The following is a 19,542-nucleotide window of genomic DNA, read 5'->3' as shown; positions in this document are numbered from 1 at the left end:
GGGTAAGATAGTCAGGTAAAGTGTTTGAGGTGCCTTTGATAAATTCAATATCAAAATCAAAAACACTTAAAATAGCTTTCCATCGAGCAAAAATTTGTTTTGATGCTAAATTTTTAACATCTTTCTGTAAAATATCTTTGGCTGATTTACAATCAACCCGGACTAAAAATCTTTGATTTAACCAATTAGATTGAAATTTTAAAATGCATAGAACAATGGCCAACACTTCTTTTTTAATAGTAGAGTAATTCTGTTGGGCCTTGTTCCAATGTTTAGATGTAAAAGCAATGCAATTTTTAGTGTGATGCATGCGTTGTTTGAGAACACCTCCATAACCAATGTCAGAGGCATCTGTTTCAACAATCTTCGGAAGATCGGGATTGGGTAGGTATAGGCAGGGTAAAACTTTAACCTGTTGTCTGATTTGTTTTACAATATTGGTATGGACATCGGTCCATGGTGGAGGAGATTTCTTGAGTCTTTCATGAAGGGGTTTGGTGATGTTACTGAGTTGTGGAAAAAAATCAGAAACATAATTTAAACACCCTAAAAACCTCTGGAGTTGGGTTTTCTCAAGAATCTGATTTGGAAATTTATCAGCAAACTCTATGACTCGACAAATTGGTCGGATAGTTCCCTGAAAGATTTCATGACCAAGGAACTTGATTTTTGTCTGGAAGAGACAGATTTTAGTTTTGGAAACAGCAAGGCCGTTTCGTTTGATAACATTGAAGAATATCTCAAGATGCTTGAAATGTTGATCAATGGATGTAGAAAAAATAAGAACATCATCAATATAGACAATGCAAAAATTTGAATAAGGATTGAAAATATCATTCATGATATTCTGAAACTCCGAAGGAGCATTCTTAAGACCAAAAGGCATTACGTTCCATTCGTATTGCCCAAACGAAACAGTGAAAGCTGTCTTATAGCGGTCACTGGGATTGATTTGGATTTGCCAAAATCCAGATTTCATGTCAAATTTAGAAAAGATCTTTGCTGAATGTAATCGGGCAAGAAGATCTTTCTTATTGGGAATCGGATATCTAATCCATTGAAGAGCTTGATTAAGAGGTTTATAATTGATAACCAATCTGGGAGCACCACGCTCGATTTCAGAAGCCTTGTTAACATAAAAGGCTGCGCAAGACCAAGGGCTCTTGCTTTTTCTGATTAATCCTTTGGAGAGAAGATCTTTGATCTCCTGTTGACAGTGTTTGACAAGCTCATGACTCATTTGGATTGGCCGAGCTTTGGTCGGGATTTGTCTATCAGAAAAATCTTTTTCATAAGGAAGACTTACCATATGTTTCTTTCTATCCCAAAAGGCATTAGGAAGATCAGAACATACGTTGTTTTGAAAACGATCATGGAGACTCATGATCTTTTGTTTGATGAAGGGTTGAGAAATTTGACTTTCAATATGTTTGAAAGAGATTTCTTCTTTAAGAAAATTGATCTGGTTGAGTTTCTGATCAATCTGATTGAGGCTTCGATGGAGAGGTCGATTGAGGAATTTGAATATAATTGTTTTTCCTAAGTGTTGGGTAGAGATTCCTTCACTAGAAATGTTGATTGGAAAGATTGATTTAATAAATGGTGTTCCTAAAATCACATCATTCTTAAGATTTTTTACCAAGAGAAAAGGGGTCTCAACTTGGAGATTATCGTTTTTGATAATTGCCGAAGGAAGCTTATACTGGATTTCAAGCCGTGAACCACTAGCCGTCCTAAGTTTTTCGGAGGTTTTATAAAAGTATTTGGTTGGGATAAGTCCTTCCAAAATACAATTGGAATCGGCTCCAGTATCAAACAGAGCAATTGTTTTTAAGACAAAATCTTCGATAAGAATAGTAACATCGATATAAAATTTTTGGATGCTACATTGATTAATCAAAGCATTGAAGAGAGTATCAGCGGAATCATGATCAGAATCATGGTTCTCATCGTGATTGTTATGGTCCGGCTGAACCATGTCATCAGAAAAAGCTTCAGTTATCTGAGATATAAAGGTCTCATGTAACTGTTGCTTCTTTTTGAGATCTCGGACCTCAGATTTTAGGGAACTGATTTCGATCTGCAGATCCTGAATAGTAACTGGCTTAGCTACAGATTTTTCTAGGCGCTTGAGGGTTTGAGTAAGATCAAACCTGTTGTTGACAAGCCTATTATCAAGTTGTGAATTGTTAGGCTTGCGCAGGATCTGCTTGAGTTTTTCAAGATACTCATCCCTTTCTTGTGGACCTTGAATAGATTTTAAAACATCGAGGAGAAGATTTTGCTCATCATTGTGAATGACATTGATGAGAGGAGAGTCGGAGCCTTCATCACTAGTGGAGGAAAGGTCGTCATCGGCTTGATCATCTTCGGAAGAGGACATTTGATTATGAACATCTTCATCACTGTTATCAGATGAGTTGATCAAGAGATTGTTTAACTGATCCTGGATAGTAGGATCCAGATTGAGTTCTCTAACTTTAGAGGAGATTCTACAGAACTTTGCTAAGTGACCTTTGCGGCCACATTTAAAACAAGTTCTGGTTTCCCTAAATTTTTTTGGGGAATTGGTGCCCTGAGGGGTGGTTTTGACAGTAGGAGGCCTACTGGTTCTGGGATTAGCCTTAGACCTAGAGATCTTTGGTCTAGGTTTTTGGGTTTTACTCAGCAGGGGCTGAGAAGGTTTTCTGCGCTTGTAGGTCTTAGTAGAATCCTTAGAGCAGGGAAGACCAAATTGCTGGCAAAAATTTCCTAGATCCTTGCGGTTCTGGGCCTTTTCTTTGGCCAGCTGATTTTGGATTTTGTCATCTTGACAGATTTTGAGGGCTACTCTTTGGACATAAGCTATGAGATTACCATAACTTAACTGGTTGTAAGGGATATCACCATTAAACTGGGATCGGATTTTTTCTCTAACCTTATCTCCTAAAGACTTTGGAAGACCAGCTAGAAATTTTTCTTTCCAGAATGGTTGATTACTATCATCCCGTGTATAAACTCTAGTAAGGAAGGTGTCCTTATACCACCTAAAATCTCCTAAAGTTCTACACTTAAGATTAGATAGGAGTTCACCAGATCGGTCTTTCCAGATGCTAGGATCTCCGATGAAATGTTTGATGATGGCCATGATAAGAGTATTGACAGCATCAGGGATAGACTCACCCTTAGCTGTGGTGATGAGATTACCTTCAGCATCTATTTTGACGGCTGTAAGGATCTCATGTTTCTCTTCTCCAGAAACATAATTATCCCACCATCCTTTGAGTTGCCCAGAAAATCCGGACGTTAAAATCTCAACAATAGCTTCATCAGCACTATCAAGAGCAGTTTGATATGCTGTAGAAACCATTGTCATATGTTGAAGAGTATTAAGGATATTATACTCGGTTAAACCATCTATGCTCCACTCATAGATGTTGGTAGCACTGAATGACCGAAAACTTTGATCATTCTTTTCCTCAAGAAGGAGGTCTGGGGCCGTGGCCCGATTATAATAAAGCTTAGAAGGCTGCTTCCAGTTGACAGCCTTAGTGATAACAGGATTAACCTGAAGAGCGGACTTATTACTGGGTTCAGTGTCTTCAGAGTCAGAACCTATAGAGGAGGTCCCTAATTTGTTAATCCTAAGAGATTGTTCTCTTTGAGAGGTACTCCTAGTAACAGGTCCTATCTTGACAGATCCGACTTGTGATGAACCAGGGGTATCTGGAATAACAATAGAGCTATCCTTGACTCCTTTAGATTCTTCTAAAGTTTTAGTCCAATTAAGATGGATGGCCCTAAATTTATTTTTAGTCTGACTAGAAAGACTAAAAGGTTTAAACAAGGGTTTGGTAACTGATTCATCATCCTTAGTACCAGAGGACGAGGATTTTCTTTCAAGATTTTCTCCTAAAACCTGGAGATACTTGTTGGTGTAGTTGTTTTGTTCCATAAGGGCTTTAATATCCTGAGCTCCTACGGTTTCATCCGATTTATACTTAAAAGGTGAAGCTAAATACTTATCCTCTAAGTTCAGGATGTGATAACTACTATTAGGCGGAAGGTCAGATTTAACCAACTTACCATCCTTTCGGTGCCACACAGTAAGTGTATTAACAGAAAGGTCTTCTGTGATGGTAATAGTCCAGGGAGGATAGATATTGTTTCTACGAAGGTAGACATTTAACCAATCGAAGAAACACACATGGGTTTGGACATTGTTAAGAAAAGTATAGAACAAATCTATGATCTCTGACCTACGGTCACCCTTAAAACTATTAAGAAACCATTTTCTCTGAGTTGTCCAAACATCAGAGTAGAATTCCTTTTGAAGGGAAGGTTTGTCTATGGTGTATTTATTCATAAGTGACCATATTGCATTTCAGATTGAGTAGGGGAATGGATTTCAGATGAGGTTTCTTCCTCAGCCCTACTGTAGATTGTTCTAGGAATAGACGAAGAATTGTCTAATCCTTGAAGGTTGGTTTCAGGAATAATGATTCTAGGAGCAGAGTTCTTAAAAGATTGGGAGGCTACAGAAAAAGATCTTCTAGCACTATTGTACTCCGATCTAGTAGCTTCTGATCTTGAAGAGAAAGAATTTCTCCGGTCAAAGATGATTTCTACCTTACCGGCCTCAGACTGCCTAATTTCTTGGAATTCTGGGGCTTGTCTAGGTAAAGTTGGGGTTGCTCTATCAATTTGCCAGGACGTAGGTAATTCAACCTCATCCCATTTTATGAGTTTGGGAATAGCCACGTTGGCTTTTGTCATGTCTGTGACAAACAAAGTGGTTTCCCGATCAGTTGTTTTAAGCAGAACCCTTGAATTACAAGTGTTCATGACTTTGTATTGGATTCTGTAAAGAAGGGCTGCAGGGATAGATCCTTCTTTCATGTCCAACCCATGCAGTCTGATGTTTAAAAACAGCGAATCTAGAACATTTTTTGTCTAAAAGACTCACTGTTTTGTTTGGGAAACAATTGAAATAGACAGGACCATGTCCCAAACTTGTTTCTACGGTTCCTATAAGAGAATCGTGGAAGTCATTGTGCCTAATATCTCTAAGACACATAAGGATTGAGGCATTAAGCCCTTCTCTGATAAGAGGTTTAACAGCTACTTGAACACATCCTATATGGAGGTATTTATACTTCCTAGAATGCTCAGTAATTGATTGCTTTGTGAGAAGGTGGAATTCTTCACCAGTTTGGGGGTCCAAAGGGATGTTGTTTTCGGCAGTCTTGATGATATAATCAGAACTGCGGACATGTTTGTTTTCATCAGGGATGTAAAGCTCATCCTGAGGGATTTTAGGGATTTCCCAGTTATCGATTGCTTGATTGATATCTTCAAAGCAGACTTCCTCTTCGAAGATATTGTTTTTAGGAGGTATTTCCTCCACAGATTGGTGCTGCTCTGTGAGCAGATTTTTGGAAGAAGTAGAGGAGGAGGAAGAAGCTTTGATAGTTAGACGACGGGAAAGGGAGCGAAGGAAATTACTCATGGTTTAACAATATCCAGTATCATTACCCTCACTTGGTTCCATAAGAAGTTATAGTAAGGTCTAAGTTAATTTTAATACAAAACTATCATATAAAGTTACCGAAGAGTTAAGGATCATAAACTAATTTTACTCAGAAAAAATCTTTTTTTTTTTTTTTTTTAGTTCGTGGCGTTGTTGGTGACTCTGTGACGAGTCTCTCTGGGGGTGTATGAAGACACTCTTCTGTACCAGAAGATCCAGAGTTTTCCAGCCAATAAACTAGTTAGAGAAATCTTTACAAAAATTTTTCAGATCTAGTAAGTATCTATCATGATCTACGGTCAGCGTATAAATTCCTGGACTTACAGCCTCTCCTTAGGTCTTACAGCCTCACGCCCCATTCCAGAAACACCATAGATCCTCTACTAGATCCGAATGGAAATTTACACAATATTTACAAAACAAAATTTTAAAGATAGCAATAAAGGGTAAAACGTAGCTCATAGATCCAAAACATAATAACCTTACAGCATAATTTTAATATTAAAAATAAACTTAAACCCGGCCATAAATTCCTACTTCCCCATCAGGCTCTGATACCAGAAGTCCCGAAGTGGATCTAGGAGAAAAAGGGGAAAAGAAGGAATATGCAGAACATGCAACAATGAACCAGATTTACTCGGCGGTAGTTCGCAGAATACTGGATATCAAGGGCACACCTGACGAATCAGGCTTACAAATCCCAGGTTTTCACAAAAAATTTTATGAAGATGAAATGCAAAATAAGTTTAATACAAAATTGTTGTATTGATTGAAGAGAAATTACAAAAGCAAGAGAGAAGGAGGAGTTTCTCACTCTAGGCTCTCTTACACGGAGATATCTCTCGATTACAAGTTCTACCTATATATATATATATATGAGAAGTGTTATAATAATATTGCACTATAAGAAAAACGTAAATTTTCGTCAAAAATTTCTGACGGATTTATATTTTTGTCGAAAATTTCTAATGGAAATATAAATCTATTGGAAATTTTTGTTTTAGTCAGAAAATTTAAGACCATAGCACACTTTCTAATGTCCCTTATTTTAACTCTTCGAGAATCCGATGATCACTTTTTTGAAATTTATAAATATTATTTTTAATATTATAAAATGAATAAATTTTAATTTTTTTTTTAAAATATTTTTCATTAATTTTATCTTTTTAAAATGACTTAAATATGTCTTTAATCCTTATAAAATTAATAAGTTTTTATTTTAGTTTCTGTAAAAAAAAAAATTCATTTTCTAAAATTGAAATTTTTATTTTTAATTCTTATTTTTTATGTAATCATTTTTAACTACTTTTTTAATTTTTTAAAAAAGATAAATAATTATCTTAGGTGTCACCTACAACAATTACATACTATTATCATATTGATATTTAACACCTCTAAATTTTTTTTAGTTTTTTAAAATAAATATTATTTATCTACCTTAAAATAATCAAATTAGTGAATTTATATTTTAGAGGGATGAAAATCAAAGAAAAATATTTTACTCATTTTACAAGTACGAAATAATCTTTATAAATCTTACAAGGATGAAAAATAAAGAAAAAATTTACAAAGACCAAAATCAAAATCACCCATCTTATAGGGACTAAAATATATTTAAACCTTCTAAAATTAATATTTTCGAACTTAACAATTATTTTAAATAAATAATATTTATTTTTAAATATTTATAAAATACTTAGAGATGTTAGTATATTGTCTTTAAAATTATAGTAAGCAAGTTCAAGTGTGAATATTTTTATATTTGTGTGTTTCATGAGTTTTCTATTAAATAATTAGTGCATATATTAGTTTATTTAACATAAATAGTAGTTTTATATTTTAGAAGAAAAAACATAAATTTTTTATTTTCTAGAAGTAATAAGCTTAAAATTATATATATATATATATATATATATATATAATATAGGGGGTTATAATTATACCAGTGTAACTTTTACTAAGTATTACACCGCTCAATAACTTTATATTAAATGTGAATTTTATAAATCCAACCGTTAAATTGAAAATTCATATCACTTTATACGTGTATATCAAATTTTATTAAAATTGAACAACAACTGGAAGGTAATCAAAGTGTTCATATTTTAGTGTATTTTGAAATAAATATATTACATCAATTTTGTTTTATAAAATGAAGTATCAAATCATCTTGGATTAATATAAAATTTTGTATATATAATTTAAGAGATATGAACTTTCAATCTAACGGTTGGATTTACAAAATTCACATTTAATATAAAGTTATTGAGCAGTATAATACTTAGTAAAAGTCACATTTAATATATATATATATATATATATATATATATATATATATATATATAGAGGAGGGTTCAAACGACACCGGTGTAACTTTTACTAAGTGTTACACCGCTCAATAACTTTATATTAATTGTGAATTTTATAAATTCAACCGTTAGATTGAAAGTTCTTTACTCTTAGATCATATATATAAAATTTTATAGTAATCCAACATGATTTGATACTTCAAATTTATAAAACAAAATCGACGTAATATATTTATTTCAAAATATACTAAAATATGAACACTTTGATTACCATCAAGTTGTTGTTCAATTTTAATAAAATTTGACATACATCTATAAATTGATATGAACTTTCAATCTAACGGTTGGATTTACAAAATTCACATTTAATTTAAAGTTATTAAGCGGTGTAACACTTAGTAAAAGTTACACCGGTGTCGTTTGAACCCTTCTCATATATATATATATGAGGGGGGTTATAATTACACCGGTGTAAATTTTACTAAGTATTACACTGCTCAATAACTTTATGTTAAATGTGAATTTTGTAAATACAACCGTTAAATTAAACATTCTTTACTCTTAAATCATATATACAAAATGTTATATTAATCAAAGATGATTTCTTTTAAAACAAAATTAAATTTGTCGAAAAATTTACATTTTCAATAAAAAAAAAATTTGTAGGAAAAGTTATATTATTGATGGAATATTTCTGACAAATTTATATTTGTCGAAAATATAAGAACTGGTTTTAAATTTGATATGAAAGTATTATGATATAATTAGATAAGATTTTAAGCTAGTATTTTATTAATGGTTGATAATTAGAAAATAAAACAAGGATAAATACATTTTTTGAATTTTATATATTTGATTTAAGATAACTTACAAAATAACTCTTGGTAAAGTTATTCCGCTCAATAACTCATGGTGTGTGTTGAATTTCATCGATCTAATTAATTGTTAAATTAAAAGTTATTAAATTTTATTAATAATTAATATAAAAAAATTAATTAGCTTTGAAATAAATTATTTGCTAATTAACAATATAATTGAAACATTAATTATTTTAAATTATATAACTAAAATCTTATTGATAATTTACTATAAGATCTTAATATTTTTGTATAACTAATATCTGGTTTTAAATTTGATATGAGAATATTATGATATAATTAGATAAGATTTGAAGTTAGTATTTTATTAATGGTTGATAATTAGAAAATTAAATAAGGATAAATACATTTTTTGAATTTTATATGTTTGATTTAAGGTAAATAAATATATTAAATTAATTAATAACTTATTTAAAATGTTAAAATTTAATTTATAAGTATGTAACTAAAAAATATTTATAATTTTATAAATTATATTATCATTATAAATTATAAAATTAAATAATTTAAATTATAATTTTAAATAGAAATAAGTAGATGTTAATTATAAAAGTAAGTACATATAAATAAAGAATAATTGAATTTATTATTATTATTATTATTTGTAATATAAAATTATTATATATTATTATTATAGATAAGTATGAGATTGTATATTTGAGGATGATTTAAATGAATTAATTTGTACAAGTTATACTGACAACATACATATACATTTCGGTAGCTTACTCATCAGGAAAAACACGCTAAAAAGTTAAATGTCGTGATATAGAACCCTAGTGGCATGGTGTTTGCTACATTTGAGCTGAGAATCTGCTGGGATTGGATGATTAGGGGCTTTTCGGGTTTATGGGGTCCTTGGAAAAAATTTTGGGAAAAACTTGATTTGTGGATGCATGTTGAAAATGAGGCGTTTTTATTGATATTTGATGAGAATGAGAACTTTTGGCTGGATTGCATGCTGGTTTTCTGTTATGTTTTGCAGGATTTTGGACAAATTTCGAACTTGGGGATGGTTGTTGTTGAATTCGCGTTGGGCGCTGTTCTTCGCGTCGGGCGCGCGACCACCAGGAGACTCAGTTTAGGCAAGCCGCCGGGCGCAAGGCTGTGTGCGCTGGGCGAGCTTGCAAATGAGAGTCTCTGGTTGTCTCGTGCCGGGCGTGACTCGAGCTGCGCTGGGCGCGATATCAAGGGTAACATGTTTTGGGATACTTGGTGCCGCGCTAGGCGCACGTTTGGACTCGCTGGGCGCGGAGGCTCCTTGGGAGTCTCTGCCAACAGCACGTCGGGCGCAATGAGAATTGCGCCGGGCGCGAGTCTCTGCCTTCCCCACGCTGGGCGCGGGTTAGGCCCCGCTGAGCGCACGAGACTCCTTGAGTCTCTGCCAGGCAGGCGTTGGGCGCAATTTGGAATTGCGCCAGGCGCGGGAGAGCCTTGGTACTCTCGGGTTGAGTCTCGCTGGGCGCGAGCACTCTTGCACTGGGCGTGATGGCCCATGGTGCTCTCAGGTTGGGCCGCGCTGGGTGCGACCTCGAGCACGCCGGGCGCGAAAGGGGATATTGAAACATATGTTGTTGGCTGTTGAATTGTGTTGAACTTGTTAATCAATGTTGTTATGTGCTGAGCTAAGTTGCATTTGATGAATATGCTATGATGACTAGGTGATAAAGCTGAGATAATAATATCTAGTTGTATTAGAGGTGTATTGTTGAGCTGAAATCGATGGATTTAATATGCAAAATTTTATAGTCTAACGGAACTATAGAAGGTTGGGCTGAATTGTAATAAACAATAAGCTTGTTGAATTGCTGTGCTGTGTTATGTTGTGCTGTGCTGTGCTGTGCCGTGCTGAGTTGTGTGATGCTTTAGCCGCTAAGTCGGTGCTGTTATTAGCCACATGTGTGGTGCTGATACGACCGCTAAGTCGGTGTTGTTATGGCCGCTTCGCGGTGCCGTTATAGCCACTTGAGTGGTGTTGTTGTTGCTGCTAAGCAGTGCTGATATTGCCGCATTGCGGTGCTGATATTGTTGAGGGGTATAAGCTGTATAGAAGTGTTGATAGTTGTAGCGGTTGATTATTATATTGCTATATATATATTAGTATGTTGATTTTAATTACACTAGCTTACTCTTTTGTTGTTTTCATGATGTTGGACTGCAATGATCATACTATGTATGGGAGCAGAGCAGGGATAGGTGGGCATCTGATGATGAGTCTTCGGCGGACCAGTAGAGCTGATCGCTTTTGTGTTTATTTTGCTGTGTAGCTACTTGGGATAGTAGCATTTGATTGTAACTTCTTTTGTACACTCTAACTCTAGTTGGATTGGAACATTGTATATATTTATATTCTAGACCCTATAATTATATACTCGTTCTATTCTGTCTAGTGTTTCCGGTGTGCGGTAGTTGGAAGTGTAGTGGCCAGCCGGGTCGTTACACTTATAGTGTCGATGTAACTTTTATTAAATATTACACCACTCAATAACTTTACGTTAAATGTGAGATTAAAAATTCATATCACTTTATATGTGTATATCAAATTTTGTTAAAATTGAACAAAAACTTGAAGGTAATCAAAGTATTCATATTTTAGTATATTTTGAAATGTATATATTACGTCAATTTTGTTTTATAAGAATGAAGTATCAAATCATCTTAGATTAATATAAAATTTTGTTTATATAATCTAAAAGTAAAGAACTTTCAATCTAGCAGTTAGATTTACAAAACTCACATTTAATATAAAGTTATTAAGCGGTGTAATACTTAATAAAAGTTATATCAGTGTTATTATAACCCTCCTATATATATATATATAAACTATCATTTGAAACAAGACAAAATAGAAGAAAATAAAATATTAAATTAAAATATTTTCTTTTGCATGAAAAGAGAAGGAAAGGAGGAGAAATTAAAAAAATAAAATAAAAATATCTCAAAAATAAAATAATTTATTTATTCACAATTTGTATGAACATTATTGTTTACTAGCAAAATAAAGGTACTCTGTACCATGTGAATATTATGTATGTAAAAGTTATAAATTTATAAGAAAGTTGCAGTTTATTAAAGAAAAATTTTATTTTGGATAAATAAAAATTACTAAATTATCCTACACTAAATAAAGATGTTATATGGTTACCAAAATAAATAAAAGATAAAAATATTTTAAAAATATATACACAAAAATTTTATATCGCCTTTATATATATTGTTATAAAGTAAATTTATTAAATAATAATATTATAATCTAATAATCTAATATAATCTAGGAGTTGCTATTTTATATGTTATTATATATTAAATACTATGATAAAGAAAAACAACGACGACTTAATTTTAAATGAAGTGAGAATTGATATATTAAGAGACAATCAATTTAATTAATATTAATGATTAATTAATTTGAAATTCAGTAAAAAATAATATACTAAGATAAAATCTATTATATATTAACAAACAATTTATTTAATTAAATTTGATGACTAATTGATTTTTAGGTGAGAGAAAATGAGAATTGATTTATAGATATATAAATAGATAACTTATTTTTATTCAAATTAATAATTAACCATTATATATTAAATACAAATATATATCTTATATGAGAGTGTTTTAAGGGATTTTTCTTGACGATAGGACTTTTAAAGATTTTTTTAATTTCTTATCTAATTTAACTTTTATTTATCATAATTATTTATAAATTAAATTTTAATTTTTTAAAATAAATTCAAAAAATAAAAATAATTTTATGTTATAATATAAATTATTTATCATAAATCTGAAATATAATTTATATATTGTTATAAAAAATATATAATTTATATATTAAATATGTATTTAAAACAGCATTTTTTTCTCAATGATAAAAAAAACATAGTATTTTATTTGTGTATATAACTTATTATAAATTTTAGTTTTGTATAATAAATATAATGTATAGGCTAAAATATTATTAGCTACAAAAACATTATTCATGGAGAAACGATATTCAAGATATTTTAAATGATTTTTTAATTTAAATATTCCTTTACAAAAATAATATCTTATATTTTTATTCTAAATCTTTTATCTTTTATCCCTTAATGATTTAAATAATCCATATTACAAAAATATCTATAATATTGTAAATCTAAATTTAATATAAGCCCTTTATCTTTTATTCCTTAAAGATTATCCTTATTTATTTATATATATATTTGTTTGCAGAGTATACTTACTTTCTTCATCATCTTAGAGTATACTCATTCCATCGTCCATCCCTTAGCAAAGAAGATGATCACAAGGAAGAAGGCCAATATTTGTTTGCCTCAAACACTCCCTAACGAATTGATCGAAGAAATTTTGTTGAGATTGCCAGTGAAATCTCTATTGCGTTTCAAATGTGTGTGTAAGTCTTGGCTTTCTCTTATCTCGAATCCTCAATTTGCTAAATTGCATTTTGATGTAGCCAAAACAACTCAACTTCTTCTAAGATCATGTCTAGGTTCCAAAATTGATGTTATAGACATAGAGGCACCACTTCATGGGGATTCTATGAAATTGGTCCTCAACATTCCAAGTTCATCAACCACTTACAAACGAAAATCCATGGTAAACCTTGTGGGCTCTTGTAGAGGATTAATACTCTTAACCACTATCCTTCCATACTCCAACTTGGTCAATTTTATGATATGGAATCCATCCACAGGTTTCAGTAAACAATTCAACAAACCATTTAACAACACTATTATATGTGGAATTGGGTATAATTCATCAATTGATGGCATAGTAGTGGTAGCGATTGTAATATCACGACCAACTTCAATAATTGAAATATCGAGCACGGAGGTCCATTGTTTCTCTTCAAGGACCAATTCATGGAGTTATATTGAAGTTCCTTTCACATACCAACTTTTGGGGTTTGAATTTGGAAACGGATTATTCTTAAATGGAGCTCTTCATTGGTTGGTTCGCTCCAATGATCTTAGCCTCAAAATTATTGCATTTGATGTGATGGAAAGGAAGCTATCAGAGATTCCACTATCACATGATTTAACTGTTAGATTACAAACTTACATATATCATCTGAAGGTAATCAAAGGATATTTGTGTTTGTGGTATGTAGGGAGTGAGTCTCTCAAGGCTGAATTGTGGACAATGAAGGAATATAAAGTGCAAGAATCTTGGACCAATTCATTTATTTTCTCTAATATCTATCCAATTCAGAGTTTTTATCCGATATATTTCACCAAAAATGGTGAAATTTTGGGTTATGGTAGGCATCATACATTACTAAAAGTTAATGAACAAGGTGAGTTGCTTGATCACAGTAAAGTTAGGAGGTTCATTAACGAACATAGTATACTAAATTATTGCATGTATACAGAGAGTTTGTTATCACTACCAGAAGATTATGAGAAATCAAGCAAAGATGAATAACAAAATTAGACTAGAAGAAGTAATTAATTTTTGCATTGTACTTTCATCCTTTTCATAATTTATTACTATTTACTACTCATGAATAAAATAAATGATTATTGTTAATGCATGATACCTCGTCTATATGATCTATATGATTTTGTATGTTCTAATTAGAATTTTGTGTCTATGTTTTATTTACTCCATAGCCATTTTTTTATTTATGAAAATTATAATGATATAACTTAAATTGTGTGCTTACTATTAAGTCAATTTCAGTTCATTATAAATATCGAGAAAATTTATCTAACTCCAAGTATATTTGGTTTCAAGAAAGTTTTTTTAACATTTCTTTTTTTTACAAATGAGATATAACTCCTTTCTAACAATGAGCCTAAAAGTAAGTTCAAAGAAGGTAAAGGAAAGAAATGTAGAACCGAGCTACCCTTTCTTTGGTAGGGTCCCAAGTAGAGAATTACTTGAAATAACAATGTTCAATTTTATAACACTTTTTTTACTTTAAAATTTAAATAATAAAAAATAGTAAAATTAAATTTAACCGTATAATGACAATTATTTATAGTTTTAAATTATAATATTTTTCAAAAGTTTAAAAATTTCAGTAAAATCTATACATACAAAAAATGTAAATAACTAAAATTAGTAATTTGAAATTACAAATTTAAGTCCAACTACTTCTAGATTCATGAAAGAAATTATAGAATTTTTTTAAAGTGATTAAAATTTTAAAAGTATTTATAACAAAAAATAAATAATTAGAATGAGTATATTTTAATTTAATTATTTAATCTCAGTTATTTATAGTTTCAAAAGGCATTTATAACTCTTTTAAAAGTTTCAATTTTCAATATTAACGCTTTTATAAAAAATTTAAATAATTAAAATCGATAAGTTTAAATTACTAATTTAACTGTTGCTAGTTCCAAGAAAGTATTTATAGCATTTTTAAAATTTTAAATTTTTACAATAACAATTATAAAAAAGTTTAAATAATTGAAATTAGTAAAGTTTTGAATTTAATCATTTTACACTATGTATTACATGTTTCAATTAAAGGTGTCAAAATGAATTTAGTCCAATAAATTAGTTCGACAAATGAGTTGAGTTGTGAATATTCTCGTCTTACCCAATATTTTTACTGGTCCAAGCGCATAGGCCATTTTTTTTAATTGATAAAAGAATAAATGATAAATTTAATATTACATATTGTTAGTGTCCATATGATTAATATTTTATGTATATTAAGTTTTGTTTTAAAATTTTTGTATTTATTTATTACAATTGATACATTTTATTTCTATTATTATTATATTTTCTTATTTTATAATATTTTTTGATACATTGAGAATCTAATTACTACAAAAATAAGTCCTAATAAAATTATTTCACAATAATTTAAATTTATATTAAATTTTAATGATCCAACCAAAGTTCTTATTAAATAAATTATATCTATAAATTTTTACAAATTTAAAAATTATTTGATATTTTGTCACAATAATTTAAATTGATATATATTCATAAAAAAATATTATACATCAATTTGAATTTATATAAAAATATATTGTATAATTTTTTACTTATCTAAAAAATTATAAACTTGATCTATTTAATAAAAAAATTAATTTAACAATTAAATTATTAAAATTAATATAAATTATGAATTATTAAGTGAAGTAATTGTAACGAGACTTATTCTTAGAGTAAGTAAGTCTCATTCATTTATTTTATAACATAAAATAATCATCTATATTTTCTTATACTAATTTATAGGTAATAAATTTTTATTAATTATATATATATATAAAGTTTGTTATAGTAATATTTAATTATTATTTAAAAAAATAATTGATCTATCAGCTAGCCTTTTGGTCCACAACCCACTAATTGGGATGAATCAAGAGACTTTTAACTCAATGTCCAATTGGTCTGACCTAAAAATGTAAAATGTATTGCCTCATGAAGAGTGTAATATCCTAAGATTTTTTATAAAAAAAATAATTATTTGCGTACTATTTAGTAAATCTGTTATTTTAATATTTAAATCTAATAATTTGTCATTTTGAAGTTTCTGAAAAGAGTTTTGAAAATAAAAAATGACTTATGTATTTTAATTGAAAAGAAACATTAAGCTTCAACTAATTTATAAGAGTTATTATTGTTTGATCTAGTCTTAAAAGGGACTTTTAATGTGTTTTGGTTTAACAAATTGAACCTAATGTCTTTTAGAGACTTTGGGTTATCATCCGAATTGTTCCAATCCAGTGCAAAATCATATATTTAATAATTTTTAAATAATTATGTATTGATAATATAATTTTTTGAATTAATAAATCATGTTTTTTTTAACATAATATTATATTGATATTGATATTATGTATCTTGAAATATATATTATCAAATATACTTTAATTATATTTTAAATTTTTTAATTTAATATATTAACTACATGTAATATTAAAATTAATATATTATGCTAACATGTTGAGTTGACCTAGTCTTATTCACATATTTATTAGTTATTCATCAGATTGAGTTCAAGTTTGCAGAATTAACTCAAGTAACCTTTCAGAATGGGTACAAGTACAAACAAACTTATTTCACGAACACTCCTAATAGATGCTTGTTTATCTTTCACAAGTTTCAATAATTTTTTAGTTTGAAAGGAAATATATCTCCTTCTAACTGAATTAACTCTCATAAAAATGAAGTAATACTTGTGATTGTGGCTCTATATCCAATATGAGAATCAAATCCCGATCCTTGATATTCATATTTTGTAGATGAAGATTATTGTGCAAGCCTCATATTTTATGGGTGGAGAGATACTAGAATAAAGTGGAGCATAGCTAAGTGATATATCTGGCTTCGACCACTTATTTAGTGGGTTAGCATTAAGTAGGTTGGACCACCCCAAATCAAATGGACAACCCCTGTTTCGTTTCTATCACCAGACATTTGTTGAAACTGTTTCGTTAAAGGAGTTGATGAACATTTTAGCAATATAGCCCGGTGGCATTTGAAACTATTTTTGTTTTTGTACTAGTAGGCACCTCCTGGGCTAGGTAATGGACCGAAACGACCACCAAAACCGAAAGGTCACAAGACATGTCGGCCCCTGGACAAACCGAACACCCATTCGGCCCCAGACTAGGCCGAATACCTCTTCGGTCCCGTGACAGGCAAAATATCTCCGTTCCCTCGCAAAGCCAGAGGTCCCATTCGGTCTTAGCCCTGGCCGAATACCTCCTCGGCCTTTGCCTTGGCCGAGTACCCCCTCGGCCTTTACCTTGGCCGAACACTTCCTTGGCTTCTGCCTTGGCCGAACGCCTCCTCGGTTTTAGGCCTGGCCGAAGGCATAAAAGAGGTAGTTCATAATAAGCAGGTGATAAATCATGTGATAATTATCATGTATATCTAAGTAAGATTAAGGTTAATCCCAGTATTACCCATCTCCCAAGACGGAAGGCCCACCAGGCCCAAATATGTCACTATAAATATACAGGTACCCTCCCCCACCACACAGAGCTAGTGTTCGGTCGGTACGGAAGACTTGGAAGGACTGGAAGGCCGCTAAGGAGAGAGCCAGGAGAAGAGTGTCCTTACACAGGAACATTTTGGCGCCCACCGTGGGGCCGAAACCATAACGGTTCTCGACCCTGAAGCAAGATGGTGATGACAAGGAGCCAGCAGGAGAACGCAGCAGACTACCCTTTCGGAATGCCCCGAGGCACCCATGGACAGCAAACTAATCAGAACGAGGGAATAGAGGAGTCATATGTGGACAGGTCTCAGCAACCTAATCCATCGTCCGCCATTGAACAACTGAAGGCTGAAATGATGGAACTTAGAAGGTTGAGGGAAAAGGACGCTCACGAGCTGTCAGCTCTGAGAAGAGAGAACGCCGAACTCAGAAGCGATAATCGGACGTGGCACCCGTCGCGCGATACGCTCCATCAGACAACTCGAGACCACGGAGAATCGTCCGGATGGTACAAGGAAATCAACGTCCCTCGGCCATCGAGCGTACCAACCATAACGACCCAAGATCAACGACGACAAGGAAAGACGCCGTTTACACCAAACATTGCTGGAACACGGTTGCCCGACAACTGGAAAAACTTGACCTTGGAAAAATACGACGGAACGGCCGACCCGGAGGAACACCTCGACGCCTTTGTCACCCAAGTCAGCCTATACACAGATGAAGATGCCATTTTTTGCAAGGTCTTTCCCACCTCTTTGAAAGGACCGGCACTTAACTGGTTCACTAGACTTCCACCTGGGTCGGTAGAATCGTTCACATCCCTGTCCTCTCGTTTCGTGATACAATTCGCCACAAGCCGGCCCCATCAGCTCACATCCATCGCGTTGGTTAATATACGTCAAGAGAAGAAAGAGCCTTTGAGAGCTTTCATGGAAAGATTCGGAAAGATGACTTTGTCTATTCGGAATCTTGACCCGGCCGTAGCAATGCATCACCTTACCACTGCCCTACGACCGGGGCCATTCGTTAACAGCCTCTGCAAAAAGCCGCCAAGGGACCTTGACGACTTGCGGCAGAGGGCCACTAAATACATGCAGATGGAGGAATTGGCCGAATTTCGGAGTCAGAACCGACCCGACCTGTTCCCCGCCAAAAAGGAAGGTGACAAGGAGCTGTTCAAGCCACGCCTCCGAGACTTAACCGACCGCGATAAAGGTAACAGGGGGCCAAGATACACGCACTACACGCCGCTTAACGCTAGCAGAGCCAAAGTATTGGAGCAAGCCTTGGCCACCGAGATACTAGCTGTCCCTCGACGAGCTATGACCCCTCCTCGCGCTGATAAAACGAAAGTATGTCAATTTCATCAGAATAGAGGACACACGACCGAGGAGTGTTCCGCTCTTCGGGATCGCATCGAAGATCTCGTAAAGGCTGGTCACCTTCGAAGCTTCGTGCGGATGACTGACAGAAAGAGGAGTGACTATCGTCCGGGAAGAGGGGATGACAGGCGAAACAACCAGGATCCGGCACCTTCAAGGAACCGATCCCGTGATCGCAGCAGGTCCAGGGATAGAAGTGACCAACGAGACCGCAATCAACCCAGGCGAGTCATAAATACGATAGCGGGAGGCTTTACAGGAGGCGGAAGTTCGTCTTCGGCCCGGAAGAGACACTTGAGGGCTATCAAGTCAGTCAACGCTGTAGGACGGGCATCTCCCATTCGCATGCCCCCGATAACGTTCACGGACCGAGACTTTAACGGTATTGATCCTGTACAAGGCTAGCAAAATAGCATTCACAGCGCGGTCTTCTGGTCGGCGTGCACGGTGACGATGGTTCCTTCTTCTGACGGAAACTTCATAGCCAAATGCGAAGTGGAAACAATGGCTCGGAGCTTGTTTCAAGGAAGGTCCTTCCTAGCAGAATATTGTA

General features: G+C 32.8%; 1 protein-coding gene across 1 annotated transcript; it reads left to right on the top strand.

Moving 5' to 3' along the window:
* The first annotated feature begins 12,663 nt into the window (after window positions 1-12,663).
* LOC109787706 (F-box/kelch-repeat protein At3g23880) lies at window positions 12,664-15,655 on the top strand. The gene has a single exon (XM_020346258.2). It carries the CDS (start codon window positions 12,975-12,977, stop codon window positions 14,118-14,120), a length of 1,146 nt encoding a protein of 381 aa, XP_020201847.1. The 5' UTR covers window positions 12,664-12,974; the 3' UTR covers window positions 14,121-15,655.
* Window positions 15,656-19,542: the final 3,887 nt, after the last annotated feature.

This window comes from Cajanus cajan, chromosome 3 (genome assembly GCF_000230855.2).
Source record: "Cajanus cajan strain Asha chromosome 3, NIPB_CcT2T_4, whole genome shotgun sequence".
In the NCBI taxonomy this organism is placed as follows: Eukaryota; Viridiplantae; Streptophyta; class Magnoliopsida; order Fabales; family Fabaceae; genus Cajanus; species Cajanus cajan.
The sequence above is the reverse complement of the archived record's forward strand: the minus strand, read 5'-3'. Positions and strand labels throughout refer to the sequence as shown.